Source organism: Dendrobates tinctorius, unplaced genomic scaffold, assembly GCF_039654945.1.
Source record: "Dendrobates tinctorius isolate UK_male_01 unplaced genomic scaffold, ASM3965494v1 ptg000116l, whole genome shotgun sequence".
Taxonomy (NCBI): domain Eukaryota; kingdom Metazoa; phylum Chordata; class Amphibia; order Anura; family Dendrobatidae; genus Dendrobates; species Dendrobates tinctorius.
In genome coordinates, this window is record NW_027361784.1 from 27724653 (window position 1) to 27750494 (window position 25842).

The 25842-nt window shown below is 43.1% G+C and overlaps 1 protein-coding gene across 1 annotated transcript in view; it reads right to left on the reverse strand.

Moving 5' to 3' along the window:
* The window catches only part of LOC141101197 (uncharacterized), a 259136-nt gene that overhangs the window by 30192 nt on the left and 203102 nt on the right, over nucleotides 1-25842 (reverse strand). The window contains exons 17-18 of the mRNA XM_073590063.1: nucleotides 18074-18210; nucleotides 12203-12360 (exon numbers count right to left, since the gene is read on the reverse strand). Of these exons, the coding sequence (XP_073446164.1) occupies nucleotides 12203-12360; nucleotides 18074-18210 (295 nt within the window). The remainder of the gene's footprint in view (nucleotides 1-12202; nucleotides 12361-18073; nucleotides 18211-25842) is intronic.

Here is a 25842-nt window from a genome sequence, read left to right on the forward strand (position 1 = left end):
TTTGTGGTTGATGGCTACTCCATTTTTTTTCTAAAATTGCATGTTGTTGGGAGTACTCCACTATTACTGGTTAGTCCTTACTATTGGTGGGGGAACTACTATTGTTGTTCAATTGGTTCAATTGCCACTTATGACAATTATGTTGGTTTTGAACTTTTTTCAAGGTGTACGTTAGTCTGGGAGACCAGAGCAACAAATCACTGACCAGGTCAGAACTCTTCGACATGTTCGACTTAAAAGGAGACATCTATCCCTACACCTTGGGCACCTGCAGTGGCATTATAAAAACCTCTGGAAGAAGGGCCGGTGGCCTCATAATAACTTCTCTTGAGAAGGACGCCATAGAGATACCACTACCCATGCTTGTTGAGTATAACCAACTTCCATTCAACAGGGAAGAAATCCCAACGCCAGAAGTCGCTTTTCAGCATCCTCATCTCAGAATGATAGCCAAAGAGATGCCACCCCTGGATGACAAGGCAGACATCCTAATTCTCCTCGGCAGAGACATTATACGACTGCACAAAATGCGTCAACAAATCCGCAGACTACTCAATGAACCGTATGCCCAGCGCCTCAAGCTAGGCTGGGTTATCATCGGCAATGTCTGTAGTGACAAGACACAGGATCCAAGCAACATCTCCTCTTACAAAACCCTTATTACGTCAGATCACCATGACTTGCCCCTCCTGCCAGACCCACGTCACTACTGGATGAAGAAGTCAAACGACATTAAGTGTCAACAACAACCATCTGACAATTCAAGTCTGCTTTATCCTCGAGACTACAACCTCGAGGGAACAGCATTCGGTCCTACAACAAAGGACAACAACTCACCACCTACAGAGGAAGACAAGGTGATCATCAGGATCATGAGCATCAAATCCACTGACTACAACTATAACAGCTGGGTAGCTCCCTCACCTTCTCTTCCAGCAAAGACCGAGTTGCCAAGGGATCCGCAGCAAGTAACTGCTAAGTTCCCAACCTTTGACGCCTATCTCCATCACAAGCCTGGTCAAGCCGAAGCCATGCTAGACCCCTCTCTCAATAGCCTACCTCTTACCGATGGTGCTAGCGTTTGCCCCAATCAACGCAGCCTCAGCATACTGCCGGATGTTGAAAAAGACACGTTCACTTCCCAAGCATCACCCTGTGATGAACTATCTATCAAACGAGGAGCCTCGCCTGTTCAAAACAGCATCCACTGTTGTGAGTTCACTTTCCCCTTCACAGTTGATGTCTGATGAACTCCCTCTGCTGGTGAAGAGAGGTAGTAAAATTGATTGGGTTGAGAAGAACCTGTCATCTGAACAGGTGGAGCCTGATTGGACACCCGGAATCACTGAGTGGATATAAGGCAGCTGACGCCCTACAGGGGTGCTGGTGATCCTTTCTGCTCTGAGCTCTTGCAAACCAGTTCAGTACCTGTCATCTGAAAGCTAAGTATTTGCTCTCTTATTTTTCCATGAGATGTTGTCTGTTTACTTAGTGTTTGTGTTCTGACTGCCCTTGTTGGTACTGGCTGAGCTCCATTTTTGTCTCTGGTCAAGTTGATCTTTTGCTCAGTCTTCAGAATATAACTGAGTGCTGATATAGTGATTTTGAAGTCTAGTGACTTCAGGGCCTTTTTTCTATCAGACGTGTTGGACATTATTTTGGCAGAATTTTTGCGGATTGCAGCCAGCATCTTTTCTGTCCTTTCCTATTTAGTTAGTTGGGCACCATCGTTTGCTCAAACTGTCTTTCTGTCTGTGTTTGTGTTTTCATCTGCTTTTCACCGACAATACATGTTGGGGGCTGTCTATTGCTTTGGGGTCTGCTCTGGGGCAGTTTAGATTTCCCCTTTCTTTCTTTAGGCTTATTTAGTTCTCCGGCTGTGAACGAGGGGTCTAGGGCACCGTAGGAACCCTCCACGGCTACTGTTAGTTGTGTGAATAGGATCAGGGGTCTGCAATCCGATAGCTACCAACCTTTCCGGTTTTCTGGACTTAGCTTGTATTTTTGTTTTTTCCTCCTTCGGTGACTCATTCATAACAATCCACGGTCCTCTTGGGTTCAAAACACCCATCGCAGTTCAAGGTAGGGCATCACTGAGTCAGCTTGCTACTCAGGGCATCAACAGGAACACTATGTTACCATCTCAGCGACAGCAAAGGTGGGAGACAGGGAAGAAGTCCCTAAAGGCCTTACAGCAACTCCAAGTCCTGCACCGTAGTTCTTTAAAGATTCTTTCAACCGTCATCAAGAGACAAGTCTACGTTTCTTACAACGCATCTACGAAGACTACAGCTGCAGGAACCTCTGCAAGTGCTTCAGTTTGCTGGCTCCTTCAAACAGGAGTCACATGAATGTAACTTTGTCGCTGGACTCTGCCACAGCGGGGAGCATACCTTCGCATGCTACTGCTGTGCTAGGACACAGGATTACTAGCATCCAACTGAACTTTAACTTCCCCTTATGGTCTGGAACTTCTACTGTTGGGTTGGTGGAAGAGTTGGCATGCTGCAGCTTCCCCAATCCGAAGATGGTTTTTCTATTGCACTCATTTTTATTCAAGCTCTACGTTTTACTACAAGTATGGACTTGATTTCTGCACTATGTTGCATTGTTTTTCTTCTCTCCTCTCATTGCAGGTTTCACAACGTCAAGGAACAGTCGTCTCCTTATTTTGCACAAGGACTTATGAAATCTGACGATTTCAGACGGGGAGTGTTGTGTCCCACGAATGGGAACAACCTATAATGTATATTGCTCTGTGTTTAGTTCTTCCTCCAATCAGCAAAATTCCCTGTTGTTACTAGGTAGAATTAGACTGTGTGAAAATTGTCCCTATGTTCCACCTGTAGTTGAGCTCTGTATTAGGTTGCTCCTCCCTTCTTCTTCAGTTTATCCTACAGCAGCCATTACTCAAAACGCATGTGTACTCCCCTGTACAGATTACCCCTTTTTACCTACTGTCCATTGTAAACTTTTCTTCCATTGGAAGAAAACAGCATAGTTTCTCCTGGTCTTTCTACAGTTGCATTGCCAGTGGAGTTAAAACTACTGAGGACACCTGATGGTGTAAGTACAAGTTATACAATTATCTAAGAAGCTGATAGTTAGAACACTTGGGATTCGCAGCCAGCAGGAAGAGTCAGAATACACATGCTGCAGCAAAATCCACGCGGAAACGCAGTTTATTTTCCACAGCATGTCAATTTTTGTGCGGATTCTGCAGCGTTTTTACACCCATTCCATTATAGGAATCCGCAGGTGTAAAAACACATGCCACATCCACACAAAATCTGCAGGAAATCTGCATAAAAAACCTGCGGATTCTGCCAAAAAAAGCAGATTCCGCGTGGAAAATTCTGCAGACGAATCTGCAACGTGTGCACATACCCTATATGTTCTCCCATGTTTGTAAGGGCTTTCTCAGGTTTCCTCCCACACTCCAAAGATGTACTGATAGGTAATTTATATTGTGAGCCCTAATGGGGTCAGTGATGATAATGTCTGTAAAGCGCTGCGGAATGATAGCGCTATATAAGTAAACATAATAATTATGCAGATGTAAACACCAAATATAAACCACGAGGAAATTAGTATTACACCTAATGATGATTTTTAATAGGGTTAGTTATATTGAAAATCTAAAAATTTTAAATAATTTTTTTTCAACATAAAAATCTGTCATTTTGTGATGACACATTTCCTTTAAAGGTTATAAATGCAAATTATGATACTAAAGCAATGTTTAACTTGCAATTGATTCTCTAAATCCTTGCACAGGTTATTATGACAAACACCTCTGCTTGTAAAATGAGTGTATCTGATACATCCCATCATTAGTGTGCTGCTTCAATTAAAAAAATGTAATTCAGGCGTTTCAATTTTTTCCCGCTACGCCGTTTAGCTATTGCGTTAATCCTTTTTTTTCTTCATAGATCGGGCGATTCTGAATGCGGTGATACCTAATATGTGTATATGTGATTTTTTTTTATTGTTTTATTTTGAATGGGTCGAAAGGGGGTGCGTCCAATGGCAGAAAAGGGTTAAACAATGGAAGTCTCTGATTGGTTATTCTCATAACCCTCTAACAGGGTTCACAGGTGGGGGGATAACGTGCTGGCTCCTCCTCTCCTAATGGCTCTAGTGGGGGTCGCCGGGTGACTCTGCTAGGCCACAAGTCCTCCTTACAAAGTCTACCAAAGCACGCTGGACCTCTTTCAATTCATTTGACTCATACCCTGTCTGCTCTCCTAGCCCAAGTCCGACCCTGTACCGTACATCAGTGCTGGAGGCGACGGTCCGGCTCAATTGCATCTCCCGATCACCCATACAGGTGTCTTTTCCAGGATGGAGTATCCTCACGGATCTTAGGTGCTTGACTGATGGCAGGTGTCTCACAGGTCTGATGGGATGAGGGCTGGACTCTGACTCGTGACTGGCATCATCTGGGCTATGGATTTTGACCGACACAGGTCTGGGATTTGGGCCTTGACCGATGTTACCTGATCTCCAGGTCTTGACCAGTGCAAATCATGTACCTTGGGCATTGACGGCATAGTATGTACTCAGGGCCTAGTCTGTCACTGTTTGGGTCCTGTTTCCAAGCATGCCACAGCTTGCTGGCGCACATTTCTTACTGCGGCCTGTCGTCTCAGCTACAGCATCTTTCCCAGTGCACATCTGTGCCTCTTGTCACCAAACCCACCTCCGGTTTGGCTCACAGATCTCTTATATTCAGGAACTTCGTCATCATTCCTACATGACAAGGTGCTTCATCCAAACTCACCCACCAAACCGAAACTCTTCATCTTTCAATTAGTTCCACATGGTCCTGTTTGGACAGTAGGTCACAGTCTTCTCGCACCAATAACGCACAGCGCTGGGGATTCCCATGATTATTGTCACATCCTCTTACACATACGCCCTGTTAGTAACACATGTCAGTACAATATCCATGGCCCATCTATAGCTGGCCGATACAGAATGACAATCACCCACCATTTACAGATGTTCCCAGCGTGCATAACAAAAACAATTCATTGAATGTAAAAGTTACTTTGCTGGAAACATTTATTTTTATGACACTGATGTCTTTTCAGTGGCTCCAGGAGCGTTCAATATTAATTCTTTATTCTCTCTGATCTCAGCAGCGTTTGACACCATTGATTTACTGGTTTTCACTGAGTCATCTTTGATTTCACGCCATTGTGTTAGAGCGGATTGCTTCCTTCTTTAGAAAGCTTTAAAGTTGGATTAGCACAATTTCTTCAGCTGAAAATTTTAAATCTTCCTGAGCGTCTGTGCTTTACCCTCCAGGTATTTTTCTAATCATACACTTCTAAGTGCAAAAGTTATACTGTACGATGTGTAATATCCATTCTTAGGATACATAAATGAGAAAGGTCCCACAGCAAAAAACAAGATGATCTACCACTATGGTTCCACCTCCCAGGTAAAAAGTGAAAGCAGATGGACATACTGCCCACGTTCCCCCTTGAAGACAAGCAACTGGTTGTCATGTGTAAATTAATATGTGTTGTGACGTGTGTTATTAGTGACATGTAGTTTTCTGCCCGACAGTAGAGAGAGTTAGAGTTAATAGCTGGGACTAACCCAGAGTAAGAGGGGTTAATGTGAAGGGACAGACAGTTTCCTGTCAGAATGTCAGATAGGCCTGAGCCTGCAGTGGAAGCAGACCTAAAGTCTGACTAGTCAGCAGAGCGTCGGGACATAGGTGTCATTGATATGAGTGGAGACCGAGGCAGTAGATAGCAAAATGTGAAGTAGAGACAAGGAAAAGTAACAGAAAAACAGTGATGCACTGGAGACGGATCCTGAGACAGGATGCCTAGCAGTACAGTTCGGAGATCGCAAATCAGAGATGTAATGGGCCAGAACGTGAGACGGAGACCATGAGCCAGGTGGTAGTTCCAAGGTGTCAGCAAGCAGAGAAGCAAAGTAAAGGCCATAGTGGCAAACTAGCTCCGCTAGAGGGGAGAAAGGATGCAAAACTGTGAACTGAGGACAGGACTTCCATTTACTGGACTGTATTACTGTGCTGGGTTGTGGTGAGGGCAGAGGAACTTGGGGACAGAAGCAAGAAAACCTGGAAGAGGTAGCGAGATCTTGTGTGAAGATGCTCCATGTTGTAAAGGAAACATTTGTGAAGTTACGCTCCCGCTATCTATTGTACATAGTTCCCCATCAAGTTACTGCTAAGTAAAAAACTGTTTATTGACTGGTGTTCTCCCTCACTGAACTTTACCCCATCTGGTCTTAGCCAGTTGAAGTCACCGGCATCATGCGAACTGCAAGGGCGCAGCGTCCTCGTAGACAAAGTCCACACACCCAACCAGGACCCCTATCTTCATGTAACGTGTCGGGGTGTAAGCAGGTTAAACGGATGCAGTAACGCAGAAGCGCAGAGCAAGGGTTAACAAGAGTGCGGTTTAGTTTACAGTAATAAACTACTCGCAGGGAGATTACACGGAACATAACAGGAAGGGGGAAAAGCAGGTCAAAACAGTGTAATTGTGATACCACACAACAGTCTTGCTATGAAATGCAACTTATCGTGACTCCGCAGTCTTTTAGTCGCTGGTGGTTCGATGAAGGATGTAATGCCTGCGGAGTCCGACATTGCGTCTTCAGGCTTCCCCACCCAACACACAGTCTCGCTTCTGGCATCAGTGGGCGGTCACCGGTTTTGCCCGCTGAGCCCCTAGTCCATCAACTGCGGACTAAAAGCGTAAAGCTCTCCACAAGGTTCCACGTGGCATGTGTGTTTCTGAGCAGCTGTCACCTGTTCTGCACGGCTCTGCTCGGCGTGCGCCAGCCGGCACCCGGATGCCCGCGCTGCAATGCTCTGCCTGGCACGCGCTGCTCTGTGCGTCCACCGATACAAGTAAGTCTCTCACGCAGCCGTCCTGGATCTGTGCTCTGCAGCCGGATGGTTTTCCAAACAAACTCCTGCTCGGAATACTCTGAACTGCGCGCCTGGCAATGCTCCCCGGGTCCTTCCTGCCCCCAGCACTTAACTCTGCGACACAGCCTGTCACTGCTTGCGGAGCGATGCAGGTCCTCACTCACTAAGCCCTCCAGCGGGAAACCCCTCTCTCTTCCCGTGCAAACCACCTTATACAATCTGGACTCACCACGCCCCCTTCCTGCAGGTCATGGGTCTCTTCGTCCTTAATCTGCTTCCCCCTTCAACAGAAGGTTTGGCCCCAACAGTTCCGGACCTGGCTCTTCAGCAGCACTCACAGCTAGGTCCTCTTTTCTACAGGGGCGTGAAAGAGTACCTTGCCCATGAGTATCGCCCCGCGCCACATACTAAAGCCCTTATCAATAGTGCCTCTCCTAGTAATAGAGAAGTAGATGTCTTTATTAGGCCAGAGTCACGCTACCGTAGAATACGGGCGAGTGCTATGTGAGAAAACATCACATAGCACTCGGACCAGTGTTAATCTATGAGGCAGCTCACATCACAGTATTTGACGTGCGTGTAAAATTGCAGCATGATGCAATTGTACGCGTATATCGTTCGATACTTGCCAATGCAAGCCTATGGGTGTGGGAAAAACTTGAACGCCACACGGACCATCCGTCTACCTTGCGACTCATTTTCTTGCTGACAGGAAATGGCATTAGCCAAGAACAGGAAACTTAGCATGCATATTTTCCTGGCATCCTATAAAAAAGCCAGGAACACGCCTCCATGGATCCACAATCACTGGGTAAGGCTCCCTAAAACGTTGAGACAAGACCCAATGGAAAAGAACCTGCTCAGTTGTGTTGAAGGTTAGTCTGTCACACATGTTTGACACAAACCAGCAAAACCAATACAGCAGCAGGGCCCCTATTTGAAAGATTGGGAGAGGGAACTTGTTGGGGAGTCAATATATACAGGCTCCTTGATTGTTTTATTCATTTCAGCTCATTTAACCATTTATATCAATGGGGAAAGTCAGTGAGAAATTGATATATTATGGATGTCATACAGATACAGTACATGGCTGATAAGAAATCACATCATCGCATTGCAAACGCATTATACACTGATGACCATACGGAGAACACTCATGCGACTCTCGGCTGGGAGACTCGGACTGATTTTTCATACGTTTAGCCTGACTCCGGCCTTAAAGAGATCTTCCACTTTGGAAAATCACTGTCAGGTTCCTTGATAATACGATTATCCCCAGCGTTCGCTCTGATCTGTATGGAAACCTAGCAGTAAGTGTTCAATTTTCCTGCAGCACTACCACAGGGGAAACTGAGCATTACACAGTGCTCATTCATACCAATAGCTTGTCTGTGTACTTCAGGACAGGGCAAGTCCTCCAGCATGAGAGACGCTCCTTGTAACTGCTCTCACCAGTGGCCAAGAGATGAAAATTCAAATCTAAGCACCCCCACCCCATTTACTATAAGGGTATATGACCTTGTGTTTTGTAAAATGAATAACCCTTTAATAAGTATGAGGGCTGAAAAGAACCTCCTTCACGTGATATAAAGTTATGGGGTCAACCTATCTTTATGCATGATATAAAACATAAATTAAAGGTCACTCATTGCTGACCATTGTGCCTATTCTTAGCAGGACAGAACATAATACCGATGATGTGTCCACGGGTTTGCACTGCTTTACATTGTGGCGTTGATGTGACCTGATGGTGGTGACCAATTGCTGTCATGAGATGTGATGTAATTGTATAGGGTGATATTTTGTGAGTAAAGAGGTAGTTTACTTTTACATAGCTGTTGGTGTAAGGAGGAGAACTGTCTAAGGCAGTGTTTCACAACTCCAGGCCTCAAGACCCACCAACAGGTCATGTTTCCTGGATTTCCTTAGTATTGCACAGGTGATAATTTCATCACCTGCTCAAGCATTAATAGCATCACCTGTGCAATACTAAGGAAATCCTGAAAACATGACCTGTTGGTGGGTCTTGAGGACTGGAGTTGAGAAACACTGGTCTAAGGGTATGTGCACATGATGTGTTTTAGATGCCTGCATACCGTCTAAGTTTTTTGAAGCAGAAGCTTCAGGAAAATATAGTTGGTGTTTTATCTGAAGCGTCTTCTATAGCGTCTATATGGTTGCTTTTACAGTGGCTTTTTAAAAAAAAAAATCTGTATAAATAAAATAGTGAGCAGCTTCCAATCGCTTGTTGCCTGAAGAATGGTGGGATCACTTCTTTTAGCTGCTGGTTCCCAGCTGTAGAAGCCTGAAGCCGTTGAAAGAAGATCAAAATGCAGAACATGAACATATAGTGCACAGAGAAACATTTCACATTGCAGTGCACATGTAAATTATTTTTAGCATTATTTAAGTGCTTTTTCAGGCAGTTTACAGGCAGAATCCATCTGAAAAAGATACCATGTGCCCATACCCTAAGGTTAAGCTGACATAGAGGGTTTTTTTTACATGGATTTTTTATGAGATCTGCAGCCAAAAATTCTGTGAACATACTCATTCATATCTAGCCAGAAGAACCAAATTTATCATGTTATTATGGGAGATTTGGTGCAGCTACTATCCAGATCACATCTAGTTTTATGGTTTAATCAAGGGGTGCAAGGTCAGAAGCCAGTAGGGTATGTCATAATCAGAAGGAAGAGACAAAAGCGTGGTCAGGTAACGTTCCAAGGTGAGACCAAAGCCCCCGTTACACACTGCGATATCGCTAGCAATATCGCTGTAAAGTCACCGATTTTGTGACGTTGCAGCGATATTGCTAGCGACATCGCTGTGTCTGATACTTACCTCTGACCCGCTCCCCCGCTGGTTATCGCTGATCGCGCGAGAAGCTGCTGGACCATTCCTCGTCGTCCACTTCCTGCGGCGCTTCCTGCTGTGACGATGAGCGGCGTGTGGAGCCGGGCGGGAGGACGCAGGATCGCCGCGTCTGACAGGTAAGTAGCGATCCCCGTCCCCTGCGATGTCGCTGGTGAGATCTGCCTGAGTGGCAGCTCACTAGCGACCACCTAGCGATTCACCAGCGATCCTGACCGCGTCATATCGCTGGTCGGGATCGCTGGTGAGTCGCTAGGTGTAACGGTACCCTAACAGGAGGATAGCGGATCAGAGCAGAAGATGTTAAACAGGCAGATGGTCAGAACGAGGTCCAAGGTCAGACAACAAAAGATCAAGCATACATAAATTCAAGGCACAGAGAGAACAAACCTTACTTAGCTGAATGTATTTCTGGCAGAGGTTTTGGATAAATAGCACAGTTAAGTAGCCTGGCAATCACCTGGGATAATGAACACTTGGAGAGCCAGCACTTCCCAGTCTCAAATTGGGCAGCCGAGCTGTCAATCAACACACTGACAGCTCAGCATGCCCCTGCATCTGACTGGATGACTGAGTTGTCAATCAAAGCATCGAAAGCTTCAACAGGCCCCTGTTGGATGGCTGAGCTGTCAATAACTGTATCCCAGACACACTGAGAGGTGGAATGGTGACATCCTATTTGTTTTTTTCCTTCCTTTTACTCCCCTGTGTTCCACTGTGTTTGTTGAGTGCATTTTGTATGATTGCTATTTTCATTTTATCCCTGTCCGTTTTCCATTGTTTGTCTGAACAGTGTTATCCTAAATATTTCAGCTTCCCACCTCCCTGTGTGAAGGAGAGTACAGATTAGGATTGATATAAGAGAATAGCAAGGCATGTGAACCCAGCATCTCCACCTTTGAATTTTAGGGACCTGCTTAGTGCCCATAGTCCCAAGGCACTTCATCACAGATATACAGGCATTGACCCTTCCTAAAGATACAGATGAAAGCAGACGTCAAAATTTAAAAATTATAGGAACACCAGCTACACTACCTGGACATGGCAGAAAGAGGAAGGTGTCATGCCCCCCTTTCACTCAAATCACTGTATAAGACCTGCAGAAGATTTGGTGGCAGTAGGCACTGAGGTTTCAATTTGCACAGTAAGGCGTATAGCAGTTGCTCAGTGTTACCTACAGTGAAGCTTGGTGGTGGCTCAGTGATGTCTACAGTGAAGCATGGTGGTGGCTCAGTATCACCTACAGTGAAACATGGCAGTGGCTCAGTGTTATCAATAGTGAAGTGTGGTGGTCACTCAGTGAAGCATGGCGTTGGCTCTGTGATGACTATTGTGAAGCATGGTGGTAGCTCAGAGTTACCTACAGTGAAGCTTGGCGGTGGCTCTGTGATGTCTACAGTACAGTGAAGCATGGTGGTGGCTTGGTGATGCCTACAATTAAACGTAGTAGTGGCTCGGTAAAGCTTACAATGATGCATGGTGGTGGCTTGCTGATGCCTACAGTGAAGAATAGTGGTGGCTCCGTGATATCTACAATGATGCATGGCAGTGACTCAGTGATGCCTACAGTGAAGCATGGCACTGGCTTGGTGATACTCTGGGGCTGTTTTGCACCAGAACCAGTAGTATATTTAGGGAAACATGGATTCAATCATATATCAGAAAATCCTAGGAGAAAACATCATGACTTCTCTTAGGAATCTGAAGCTTGGATGACATTGCACCTTCTAACAGGACAATGATCCGAAACATATCTCATAGTCCAACAAGGATTGGTTTCAGAAAAAGACCTAGAAGATCATGGAATGGCCATCACAGTCCCCTCATTTAAACCCCATAGAAAATTTTTGGTGGGATTTGAAGAAAGCTGTTGCAGCAGAACATTAGTAACGTGAAGGCCATTGTCCATAAGGAATGGGCTAAGATTCCTCAGGAACATTGCCAGTAGCTGTCATCTGACTATGTATCACTTTTGCAGCAAGTCATAACAGCCAGAGGAGCTCTAATACTTACTAAAGATACTTGTTATGGAGGGGGTGAAAAATTTTGATACTGCAGTAGTCAGAAATGTGGTAATTTGCACTGAATTTGTAGAAACCAATTGTTATATTAGTTTTGTTGATCCATTTACATTGTGTGTTAGTTCATTGCAAACAGCAGAAAATGTGTACATTTTTGCTATTAAACCTAGGTTGCAATGGAAAGTGAAAAATCCGGATTGCAACTGTATACTCTCATGGCTTTTACGAAATGATCATACCGGGATCAAAGAGTATTTTAGAAATGGTGTTAACAATTCTATATAATATAAAAGGTTCTTGTTGAACAGTCGGTGCGGCAGAATATTTTGGGTCTGCCATGAACTGATGAGACAGACAATGCCTTTTTCACCCTTAATCCTGTTACCTGGTGGAGCATTAGGCTGCAGGCTGTGACGAATCATCCTTTCTAGAGACTGAAGCCTCTGGTTCATCTGCTCCAAAGCTAAGCTCTGTTCCTGCTGATTTGCTATCAGCATCTGTAATGACTGTGAACTTTCTGAACTTGGAGACTGAAGTGCCAGCCTGGTAAGAAAACAAAGCAAAAAGGATCTTAGAGGCTCAGTCTTCATCTCTCATAGGAAACCTTCTGACCTTTAAGAGCTGTGCCACTTCAAGGAGAATACGAGGGTAAAAATAGTTCAGGATCATGCTAGTTACCGTTCTCCGCAGATCAGGCAGTCGGCTCTTTACAGTTGAATGTTATTGTAAAAGCTTTCCACAATCCTATACTACCGACCTGCTAAGTACATGCAAAATTACTGCCAATATACAAGAAATATGTGACTGCATTACAATAATGACCTCAGGTACAATGCTTGTTACTATGGATATCTGGATTTTGATGGTTAGATACACAGCAATCCAGGATAAAGGTGCAGCACGAGAGAAGTCCAAGAGAAGAGATTATGATTAAGAAACATGATTTACTATGTCAATTTCTAGATTTTATTAGCAGCCTTTTTTTAATTTTCTACACTTTGCTTTTTTTCCATTCCTTCACCAGGAGCCGGATGAGGGCTTGTTTTTTTGCAAGGCAATTTGTAATTTTCAGTGACATCATTCATTTTATCATAACATTTACCGAAAAATACTTAAAAAATTCCAGTGTGAGTTAAAATGGAAAAAAAAACTTCAATTCCTACATTTTTTTTAGTTAAATTTTTACATAATTTATTATGGTAAAATCAATGGAGCTGTTCAAAAGTATAACTCGTCCCACAGAAAACAAGCCCTCACATGGCCATATTGATGGAAAAGTAACAAAGTTATGGCTTTGGGAAGAAGGGGAGCAAAAAAAACGGAAAGTCAAAAAAGGGAATACCCCTTGTCCTTAAAGGGTTAATGTAGAAAAATGTAGAGTAATGCACCTGGTACAGAGTAATCCTATTGCTGCATATACATTAAATATGATTGTACTTGGGACAACAAAAAAGGAGAAGAATGGGGGGATTATGGTTACAAGTAAGCTGAGCAGCAGAACTCAATGTCAAGCAGCAACCACAAAAGCAAACAAGATTTTAGGGTGTATAAAAAGAGAGATAAAATCTCATGATCCCAACGTATTATTACCCCTTTATAAATCACTGGTGAGGCCACACCTAGAATATGGGATCTAGTTTGGAGCTCCACATTTTAAAAATGATATTCAGAAGTTAGAGTCAGTTCAAATTTGGGCAACTAGATTATTACAAGGGATGGAAGGCTTAGAAAAAAGACGCCTCAGAGGAGATCTCATTTACATGTATAAATATATGTGTGGTCAGATCAAAACACTGGCACAAGACTTATTCCTTCCAAAGACCATACTGAGGACCTGGGGGCACCCATTACGGGTGGAGGAAAGCCGATTCCAACAGCTAAACAGAAAAGGGTTCTTGAGGGTATGTTCCCACGGTCAGTAAACGCTGCGGGTTTGACGCTGCGTACATCCGCAGTGTCCAACCCGCAGTGGCCAGATGTTACAGCATAGTGGATGGGATTTCAAGACCACAGCTTACCTGCGAAGACGGACATGCGGTGCGTCTTTCTAGACCACAGAATGTCTATTTATCTTGCGGAGACGAGAAAAATATCACCAGTGTAATGTATAGGGCGTGGTGATTCCGCATGGTTCAATGAATACATATGGAATTATCTGCGTTCAAAAGCCGGCAGTGCTTTGGACACGGCGGACATGTGCTGCGTCCAAAGCGCTGACAATTACTGACCGTGGGCACATAGGCTTAGAGTTAGAGCAATGAGACTTTGGAATGCCGACCACAAGAGGAATAAATAAAGGCAATTTTAACGTTTTGATTTCTTTACGCTGTTTATGTTACTGTATTGGTTAATCCTTTATCTTGACAGATCAGACATTTACGGACACAACAATACCAAATATGCTTTTTTCCTATTATTTTTCAGATTGGAAAAAGGAAGGGAGATTTAAACTTTTATGGTATTCATTTTATCTACTTTGTACAAAGTTTTTAGTTCCCTTAGGCTACGTTCCCACGATGAGTTTCTGGTGAGTGTTTTATACTTCGTAAGTTTTAATAAATGCAAGTAACCTATTTTACTTTATGGATGCGGGAAATCTGCAACATCAAAAACTCACCAAAAGCCGATGGTGCTGATTTAGCTGTTATACTTTGCTTACGTGAATGCTGTTGCTCTGCTGAAAGCTGAAATATGCAACAAGTTTTTTATGGATCAACTACAGTAATTAAGGCTTGAGCTACAAGGTGACTAAAAAATAATGTGCAAATATTAGATAAGAATGTGTCTTCGGTTATTCCCTGCGTGCAAAAAAAAAGTAGCAAGTAACTATGGAAAAAGCCTAAAGGGAACTCCCAATTGAGCATTCTACACATTTTATTTTCTTCTAAGTAGGTGTTGATCAGATGTATCAGATTTATTTTTTTTTTGTGTTGTGCTTGATCCTCATTGACCTTTAAATTTGTAGGAGAGATACGTCTGATAGAATCATGGTGCCATCATAGAGGGGTTGCCTTGTGAGCACACATGAATTGGGAAAATCCACTATGCACCTAAGTTTTCGAAGTATAGTCTAAAAAGTGTAAAGGGGTTAAGTTAATAATGTTGTATTTATGCCTTTTTGCTTACTGGTATTGCTACATGTTACATGTACTACCTCATGTATGATATGGTACTTCTACCCCTTCTGGTTATTACCATTGCTTTCTCTCCATGTTTGATTGTTCTTCATTGCATGTAGTGTGATAATGTTCACTATGTTTTCGTGTACATGTAAGGGGGTGAAGAGGAGGAGGAACCTAAATGGGGTTACCTCTCCTGCTCCGTTTCCGGAACCACCTGGCCAGGCAGCAGCGTTTCCTGGGGGAAGGTTATCAGACCTGGACCGACCCTTCTATGTAGGGTTGAATATATAATCACTGCACTCACAGAGGTTGAAAAGGTTTGCTTCAAGTGAATCGTTTATTACAGGTGATAGGTGAACTGACAGGCAAAATTAACGTTTCGGCCAGTTAATGGCCTTGATCACAATGCCGCCTTCGAAAATATCTCTCTAGTTTACAATACAAGTGATCAATGGAGACGGTTGAAGTAGAAATAGACAGAAAATTCCACAATAGGGGGAATGGTGTATAGGGGTCAAAAGGTGACGCCACACTGGTTGTATGTGATTTTTGAGTGAGGTAATTCTTAAATTGATAAGGTTGTGCATGCAACCTAAACTGTGTCATGGAAACAGCTGGATGGCGCTGTAGTAGAAGCAGACATCAGTGGCTGTTGTGGGGGTGCTGGCATGTATTAAGCCAGGTTTAGATAATCTGGTCACTGCTGTAGTATAGGCTGGAAGGCCAACAGGAGTATGCCCATGTGAGGAGAGAACAGAGGTAATCAATCCTTGCAAGTGTGAACATATAGGGTTACTTATCTTGTAAGTTGTAGACCTGCTCAAATCCAATGGTGGTAGCACAGATATAGGTGCATGTACTGCTGTATCACAGGAGCATTCTTGGGCGACGCAGCTGCAGAAGCCGGCGTTAGTGGACGAGTGGGAGACGCTGGCACATTAAGTGTCTCCCCCCCATGCTTAGACACTTAGTGTGCCAGCGTCTCCCACTCGTCCACTAACGCCGGCTTCTGCAGCTGCGTCGCCCAAGAACGCTCCTGTGATACAGCAGTACCTGCACCTATATCTGTGCTACCACCATTGGATTTGAGCAGGTCTATAACTTACAAGATATGTAACCCTATATGTTAACACTTGCATGGATTGATTACCTCTGTTCTCCCCTCACATGTGCATACTCCTGTTGGCCTTCCAGCCTATACTACAGCAGTGACCAGATTAACTGAACCTGGCTTAATACATGCCAGCACCCCCATAACAGCCACTGATGTCTGCTTCTACTACAGCGCCATCCAGCTGTTTCCATGACACAATTTAGGTTGCATGCACAACCTTATCAATTTAAGAATTACCTCACTCAAAAATCACATACAACCAGTGTGGCGTCACCTTTTGACCCCTATACACCATTCCCCCTATTGTAGAATTTTCTGTCTATTTCTACATAAACCGTCTCCATTGATCACTTGTATTGTAAACTAGAGAGATATTTTCAAAGGCGGCATTGTGATGAAGGCCATTAACTGTCCGAAACGTTAATTTTTGCCTGTCAGTTTACCTATCACCTGTAATAAACTATTCACTTGAGGCAAACCTCTTCAACCTCTATGAGTGCAGTGATTATATATTCTACTATTTATGGGACCACTGGCTCCGTTCACTAGCACCATCATATCCACAAGAGTCGAGTGCTAGCCTTCTGCTCTTCTACAGCCTTCCATATAGGGGGCGGGGACTTGTTAGAAGGGGCTGTGCGCAGGAAGCAGAGCAGGGTCAGGGTGGGAATGTACAGCACGGCTGAGAGATAGCTGCCAGCTGCACTGCATCACTGGAGCGAGAGAGCCTTCCGGCGGAGGACTGAGACAGACCGACAGTACGCGGTGAGCGCCCTTTGTGTGAATGTGGACCCGCCAGCCTCCGTGACTGGAGGAGACTCCTCTGACAAGTCTAAGACAGTCGCTAGTGCCTGCAGGCCTGGCGTGCGCAGTGACAGACCAGAGCCCGAGAGAAGTAGCTGGACTGACCGAGGAGTGTGATTTCGTTCCTGCGGAGACACTTTCTGAGTGTGGACTTGTGACTAAGAGTGGTGAGAGCAGGACTCCCTCTTACTGCCCAGCTTCCTGTTGTTTACCCCGGAGGCCATTTCTTCATCCTGGACAGAGACTTGAGAGACTGCATGTGCCGCTGTTGACGGTGCCAATGTTGGAGAATTAGACCCTTCAGTCAAGCCTTCTTCAGACTACTAAGTTTATTCTGCTTTCGTTTAATACTTTAAATACCATATTACCATATATTTGTTGCAATTTCCCCCCTATTGCTCCTTCCTGCATGGAGTGAACACCCCTGTAAATAAACCTTTTAACTCTTGGTGACTCAGATCCGTGGCAACATCCTCCGTACCTGCAGGTTATTACATACAGTATAGGGAAAGCGTAGTGCTCTTGGTTGGACACTAACGTTACAATGCTGCCTGGCTGCCTTACTGAAACTGCAGCTACCGGGGGAAAATTAATAGTGTTACAGTCATAGGGGTGTGCACAAAGGAGCTACAGTCGTCGCTCACAGCATTGTGAGTGGCGACTATAAGCATGCTCCGGCACACTGATTGACAGGTCATGCTTTGCACTGTTAAGCTGCAGAGTGAGCTGTCAAAGTGCCGAACAGCAGTGGAACGCTATTAACCTTCAGGTTCCCTTTAAATGGATATTTCAACCTGAAGCATTTATCAGTGCAGAACTGACCCCTGGGATCAAACGCTAAAATAGAGGACCACAATCGCTGTACCCTGTCTCAGCAACTAGGCAGGAGAAGGGAGGAGTGTGAATGGAGCAGCAGGAGGGAACATGCTCAACCATTGCCGATCTATCCAGTGACTAGATGATAAATGCTTCAGGTGGCAACATCCCTTTAAGAAGCTCTCAATTAAACAACCTCGTTGAACCAAAGTATCTTTGCACATTCTCATGGTTGGATTAGATATTTAAAGAATAAAGATCTTCCGTCTTGTGCCGTACAATTATTCTCTGCTTCACCACAGGAAACAAGTCATTTTCATTGCATTAAAACTTCATGTTGTGAAGAAATTCATCCCCAGAGCCGTGTACATCTTTTCAGACGTGGTAGAAAGCGACGTACCTCTGCAGGCTATTGGTCTGATGTGGTTTGGAGCTGGATTTCTTGTTTCCATGGCTAGTCCTCTTTTGCTGCATGCCCGACAGCTCGTTCTTCAGCTCCTGTTCCTTCACAAGCTGCAATAGTTCCCCTAATTCTTCCTGGAGGAAAGAAAAGAAATTGGTTGTTGCTGTGACCGGGCACTTGAGAAAATTGTGAATACATTAGTGTGGCGGAAAGAACATTCATACATTTTTCAATAGGAGAGTCCCATCGGAGCAGCGCAGACACCCGATGAAGAAGAATATTTCATAGTATTAAGGCTTAAAGGCCCAAAGGGCAGAAGAGGGAGAATCTGATCTGGGCACAACACAGATATTCAATGCCACTTGGTAATTTTCTAATAGAAATAAAGTGACGTTATTAAGGGGCCTTGTTGGAAACATATGTACTAAGTGGATCAAATTAATTTGCTAGACCTTAAAAACTACAGAATTGGATTTGTACCCAAGGAAGTCAAGCTTGTACTGGCGCCACATGACTATAAAAAATGTAGCGTATACAACATGTACTTTACATTACCCCTTTTTCTTTTCAATCTGTTCCCTCTGTGGCCACTGATTGTTTTTGAACTACTATTTTTTTCTCTCCTCTTCTTCCAAGAGCCATAACTGTTTTTTATTCATCTATCAACATAGCTGAACAACGTCTTTTTTTATTAAGCCATAATTTTTTTTTATAATTCAAATAGTGAAAAAAAAATAGTAAAAACTAAAAATTTGTTTCATCACCATTTTCTAAGGCATGTACCTTTTTTTTCTTGTGTTAGGCCTCATTCACACATTAAGTTATTTCACGTACGAGAAAAAAGGACCAAGTTTCATCAGTGATTTTCATCAGTGTTTGGTCCAAGTTGCATCAGTTTTTCTCGTACTTGAAAAAAAAGTTTCTCCAACTTCTCCTATCTCAGGGTGTGTGCACACGCTGCGGATTCTGGTGCGGATTGATCCGCGCGGATTTTGCAAAATCCGCAGGTCAAAAAACCTGTGGTTTATCTGCGGATTAGCCTACGGTTTTGCCCTGCGGTTTATCATCTCTACAGTGGAGGAGATGGTAAACCACAGCGGAATCCGTAGAAAGAATTGACATGTCAATTCTTTCTGCGGTTTAGAAACCGCAGCAAATCCGGGCGGAAAATTCTGCAACGTCTGCACAGCGGTTTTTGATTTCCATAGGATATTATGGTACTGTACACCGCAGCAGAAACTGCTGCGGATCTGCAGGGCCAAATCCGCTGCGGATCCGCAGCAGAATCCGCAGCGTGTGCACACACCCTCACAATCAAAGAAAATCAGACCACATTCAGATGGCACCTGTATGCAGATTTATATACAGGTGCTTCTCACAGAATTAGAATATCATCATAAAGTTAATTTATTTCAGTTCTTCAATACAAAAAGTGAAACTCCTATGTTCTATAGAGTCATTACACACAGAGTGATCTATTTCACGTGTTTATTTCTGTTAATGTTGATGATTATGGCTTACAGCCAATGAAAACCCAAAAGTCATTATCTCAGTGAATTAGAAAACTTTATAACACCAGCTTGAAAAATGAATTTAAAATCTTAAATGCACTCAATACTTGGTCGGGGCTCCTTTTGCATCAATTACTGCATCAATGCAGCGTGGCATGGAGGCGATCAGCCTGTGGCACTGCTGAGGTGTTATGGAAGCCCAGGTTGCTTTTATAGCAGCCTTCAGCTCGTCTGCATTGTTGGGTATGGTGTCTCTCATCTTCCTCTTGACAATACTCCATAGATTCTCTATGTGGTTAAGGTCAGGCGAGTTTGCTGCCAATCAAGCACAGTGATACTGTTGTTTTTAAACCAGGTATTGGTACTTTTGGCAGTGTGGACAGGTGACAAGTCCTGCTGGAGAATGAAATTTTCATCTCCAAAAAGCTTGTCGGCAGAGAGAAGCATGAAGTGGACCTACACCAACAGATGACATGGCTCCACAAACCAAAACTGATTGTGGAAACTTTACATTAGACCTCCAGCAGCTTGGATTGTGGCCTCTCCACTCTTCCTCCAGACTCTGCGACCTTGATTTCTAAATTAAATGTAAATTTTACTTTCATCTGAAAACAACATCTTGGATCACGGAGCAACAGACCAGTTCTTTTTCTCCTTGGCCCAGGTAAGACGCTTCTGGCGTTGTCTATTGGTCATGAGTGGCTTGACACAAGGAATGTGACACGTGTAGCCCATGCCCTGGATTAGTCTGTGTGTGGTGGCTCTTGAAGCAATGACTCCAGCAGCGGTCCACTCCTTGTGAATCTCCCCCAAATTTTTGAATGGCCTTAACAATCCTTTCAAGGCTGCGGTTATCCTGGTTGCTTGTGCACCTTTTTCTACCATACTTTTTTCTTCCGCTCCACTTTCCATTAATATGCTTGGATACAGCACTCTGTGAACAGCCAGCTTCTTTAGCAATGACCTTTTGTGGCTTACCCTCCTTGTGGAGTGTGTCAGTGACTGCCTTCTGGACATCTGTCAAGTCAGCAGTCTTCCCCATGATTGTGGAGCCTACTGAAACAGACTAAGGGACCTTTTTAAAACACTTAAAACACCTGCAAAGGCTTCCTATTGTTAATTTTCTAATTTCCTGAGATAATGACTTTTGGGTTTTCATTGGATGTAAGCCATAATCATCAACATTAACAGAAATAAACACTTGAAATAGATCACTCTGTGTGTAATGACTCTATATAATATACAAGTTTCATTTTTTGTATTGAAGAACTGAAATAAATTAACTGTTTGATGATGTTCTAATTTTGTGAGAAGTACCTGTATATTCAGACGTATACTGTATATTATTTTACACTTTTTTTTTAGTTCCTGAAGAGGACTTCAACCTGAGGTCATTCCTTACACCCATGCCTGACATAGGACGCATTAGAATATCTTATGTTGGAAAGAGGTTAAGAAACAACTAGAGGACTTGAACCTGTTATCGCTAGTACAATGCATGGGAAAGCAAACAAGAAGGCATTCAATAGGTCTCCAGCTGCACTGAGAACCCTATACAGTGGGTACAGAAAGTATTCAGACCCCTTTAAATTTTTCACTCTTTGTTTCATTGCAGCCATTTGGTAAATTCAAAAAAGTACATTTTTTTCTCATTAATGTACACTCTGCACCCCGTCTTGATGAAAAAAACATAAATGTAGAAATTTTTGCAAATGTATTAAAAAAGAAAAACTAAAATATCACATGGTCATAAGTATCCAGACCCTTTGCTCAGACACTCATATTTAAGTCACATGCTGTCCATTTCCTTGTGATCCTCCTTGAGATGGTTCTGTTCTTCACTGGAGTCCAGCTGTGTTTAATTAAACTGATAGGACTTGATTTGTAAAGGCGCACACCTGTCTATATAAGACCTCACAGCTCACAGTGCAAGTCAGACCAAATGAGAATCATGAGGGCAAAGGAACTGGCCAAGGAGCTCAGAGACAGAATTGTGGCAAGGCACAGATCTGGCCAAGGTTACAAAAGACTAAGGGACCTTTTTAAAACACTTAAAACACCTGCAAAGGCTTCCTATTGTTAATTATTCTAATTTCCTGAGATAATGACTTTTGGGTTTTCATTGGATGTAAGCCATAATCATCAACATTAACAGAAATAAACACTTGAAATAGATCACTCTGTGTGTAATGACTCTATATAATATACAAGTTTCACTTTTTGTATTGAAGAACTGAAATAAATTAACTGTTTGATGATGTTCTAATTTTGTGAGAAGTACCTGTATATTCAGACATATACTGTATATTATTTTACACTTTTTTTTAGTTCCTGAAGAGGACTTCAACCTGAGGTCATTCCTTACACCCATGCCTGACATAGGACGCATTAGAATATCTTATGTTGGAAAGAGGTTAAGAAACAACTAGAGGACTTGAACCTGTTATCGCTAGTACAATGCATGGGAAAGCAAATAAGGAGGCATTCAATAGGTCTCCAGCTGCACTGAGAACCCTATACAGTGGGTACAGAAAGTATTCAGACCCCTTTATATTTTTCACTCTTTGTTTCATTGCAGCCATTTGGTAAATTCAAAAAAGTACATTTTTTTCTCATTAATGTACACTCTGCACCCCATCTTGATGAAAAAAACATAAATGTAGAAATTTTTGCAAATGTATTAAAAAAGAAAAACTAAAATATCACATGGTCATAAGTATCCAGACCCTTTGCTCAGACACTCATATTTAAGTCACATGCTGTCCATTTCCTTGTGATCTTCCTTGAGATGGTTCTGTCCTTCACTGGAGTCCGGCTGTGTTTAATTAAACTGATAGGACTTGATTTGTAAAGGCGCACACCTGTCTATATAAGACCTCACAGCTCACAGTGCAAGTCAGACCAAATGAGAATCATGAGGGCAAAGGAACTGGCCAAGGAGCTCAGAGACAGAATTGTGGCAAGGCACAGATCTGGCCAAGGTTACAAAAGACTTTCTACAGTACTCAAGGTTCCTAAGAGCCCAGTGGCCTCCACAATACTTAAATGGAAGAAGTTTGGGACCACCAGAAGTCTTCCTAGACCTGGCTGTCCAGCCAAACTGAGCAATCATGGGAGAAGAGCCTTGGTGAGAGAGGTAAAGAAAAACCCCAAGATCACTGTGGCTAAACTCCACAGATGGAGTAGGGGTATGGGAGAAAGTTCCACTAAGTCAACTATCACTGCAGCCCTCCACCAGTTGGGCCTTTATGGCAGAGTGGCCCAACACAAGCCTCTCCTCAGTGCTAGACATATGAAAGCCCGTATAGAGTTTGCTAAAAAACACATGAAGGACTCCCAGACTATGAGAAATACGATTCTCTGGTCTGATGAGACGATAATAGAACTTTTTTGTGTTAATTCTAAGCAGTATGTGTGGAGAAAACCAGGCACTGCTCATCACTTGCCCAATACAATCCCAACAGTGAAACATGGTGGTGGCAGCAACATGCTATGGGAGTGTTTTTCAGCTGCAGGGATAGAACGACTGGTTGCAATTGAAGAAAACATGAATGCGGCCAAGTACAGAGATATCCTGGATGAAAACCTTTTCCAGAGTGCTCTTCCAACAAGACAATGACCCTAAGCACACAGCTAAAATAACAAAGGAGTGGCTTCAGAACAACTCTGTGACCATTCTTGACTGGCCCAGCCTGATCCCTGACCCAAACCAAATTGAGCATCCCTGGAGAGACCTGAAAATGGCTGTCCACCAACGTTCACCAACGAACCTGAAGGAACTGGAGAGGATCCCCAAATCCAGGTGTGAAAAACTTGTTGCATCATTCCCAAGAAGACTCATGGCTGTACTAGGTCAAAAGGGTGTTTCTACTGAATACTAAGCAAAGGGTCTGAATACTTAGGACCATGGAGATATTTCAGTTTTTCTTTTTTAATAAATTTGAAAATATTTCTACATTTCTGAATTATTTTTCAGTCAAGATGGGGTGCAGAGTGAACATTAATGAGAACAAAAATGAACTTTTTTGAATTTACCAAATGGCTGCAATGAAACAAAGAGTGAAAAATTTAAAGGGGTCCGAATACTTTCCGTACCCACTGTACAGTATATAACTTTCGGTCCTGCTGAATGCCTCACATTTTCTAAAAATCAATCTTGTCCCTGTTGAATGAGGTCGGATAGAAAAAGATGTAGATTGCTACTAGTGACAGCATTTGCTTAGTCTGCGAGGCTGTTAATTAGTCTGTCGTGCCTTCGCCGTGCCAAGTCCTATTTTAATCATTACATCAAAAATTAATTGCCAAATTGTGAATGAGAGAGCTAAACTGCACAGCAAAAATCTAATGTGGTTTAAAGATAAGCTGGGAACAGACTTGTGAATCTCAATTAGCTCATAAAACAAATTAATTAAGTTCAGAGCCTGAAACTTCCACATTGCTAATGGCTAGGTTTCTGCATCAATTCACGATCAAGCCTAACGATCTAAAAGAAAATAAGATTAAGGCCAGTTTCACATGTCCGTTTATTTCCAGTACTGCGGTACCAGAGATATCCGTGTCCGTGTGTGTAATACTTGTGGCACGTGTGTGAAAAACATGTGCTGCCCGCGTGCCACATCAGTACCACGCGGCCGGCCGCCGGGGAAGAAGCGCTACAGTAAGCGCTGTTACCCCTGGTGATGGGTGCTGAAGACGGCTTTCACCATTCTCCCATGCTCTGCCGAAGATCAGCGTGAGCAGAAGAAAATTTACATTGTTTACATGGGGCTGGTTGCATTAGCACTGGACCCTGTGTAAACCACTTAACCCTTTCTGATGGATTGCAGCGGGGGACGTGACTGAGCAGCGGAGAGGTAAGGCTATGGTTGCTTTTTTGTTTTCTTTTTGTAACAGATCGATGCTTTATTTTTGGATTACCAGAGCAATAAATCTTGTCAAAAACTAGGTGTCTTTATTTCATTAAAATAATTTTTAATTAATGTCTGTGTGTGTTTTTTAACCGTTCAATAGTCTAGGGTTAATAATGGGTAAGTGTCTAATTGACACCTTTCCATTATTAATCGGCTTAATGTCACCTTCCAATTGCAAGATGACATTAATCCATTAATATTAACCCATTAGCCACCGCTACAGGGCAATGGGAATAGAGAGGATAAGTGCCAGAAAAGGCGCATCTTATAGATGTGCCTTTTCTGGGGTGTCTGAGGGCAGATTTTTGAAGCCGGGGGGGGCCAAAAACAATGGTCTCTCTCAAGGCTATTAATATCTGCCCTCACTCACCTGTTTTACCTTTCTGGTTGCGATTTTTCCGCGGGAGCCCACGCATTTTTTTCCAACGAATTTACCTCTTAATTTAACACCTAGACGTCCCATATTTTACACACAAACCCTAATTTAATTATTAGTCAGGGACATATAAAAAAATACATGAAATGAAATGGTTTACTGTGTGTAAACCATGTGTCATTTCATGTCGGGTTGGGGAATAATTTTACAGAAGCCGGCAATTGAATTAGCGGCTATTCTTTTATGTAGAACTCTATGAAATGTAAATATATATATATATATATATATATGTGTGTGTGTCTCCATGACATGTTCAGTATATATATATATATATATATATATATATATATATGTATATATGTATTCTATGTGTATATATCTATTCTTTCGTTTGAGTTTTAACCTGTCATAGGGATCCATTATATGTCCATTTTGCAAGTCTGCGAGAAAATCTTGGCATACGGATTACATATGGATGCTTACATGCGCAAAATACGCGACCACACCTTGATTACGGATGACATATGGAGCACTAATTAGGGGACATTTCTCCGTATTACGCATGTAAAATACAGACCGTATTTCTCGTCGGTTAGTGTGACCCCAGCCTTATGGTAAAGTCAGAACAATGACAGCAGGTGGGGGCTTTTGGGACTATTACTCCCATCATCCGACACCTGCTGCCGTTAATAACAGTGACAGCAGAAGCGGGTGATCGGGGTTTTCCTCACCCGCCGCCTGCGATATAACTAAATAAATTAATGAAAAACCCGAAGTGGGTTCCCCCCTATTATCTTTAGCCAACCAGGCAAAACTCACAGCTGGGGGCTGCAGCCCTCAGCTGTGAGCTTCAGCAAAGTTGGTTGTCAAGAATAGAGGGGTCCCCACGCTGTTTTTTAAATTAAATAATCCAAAATACGGCGTGGGATCCCCTTTTTGACAACCAACCTTGCTAAAGCTCACAGCTGA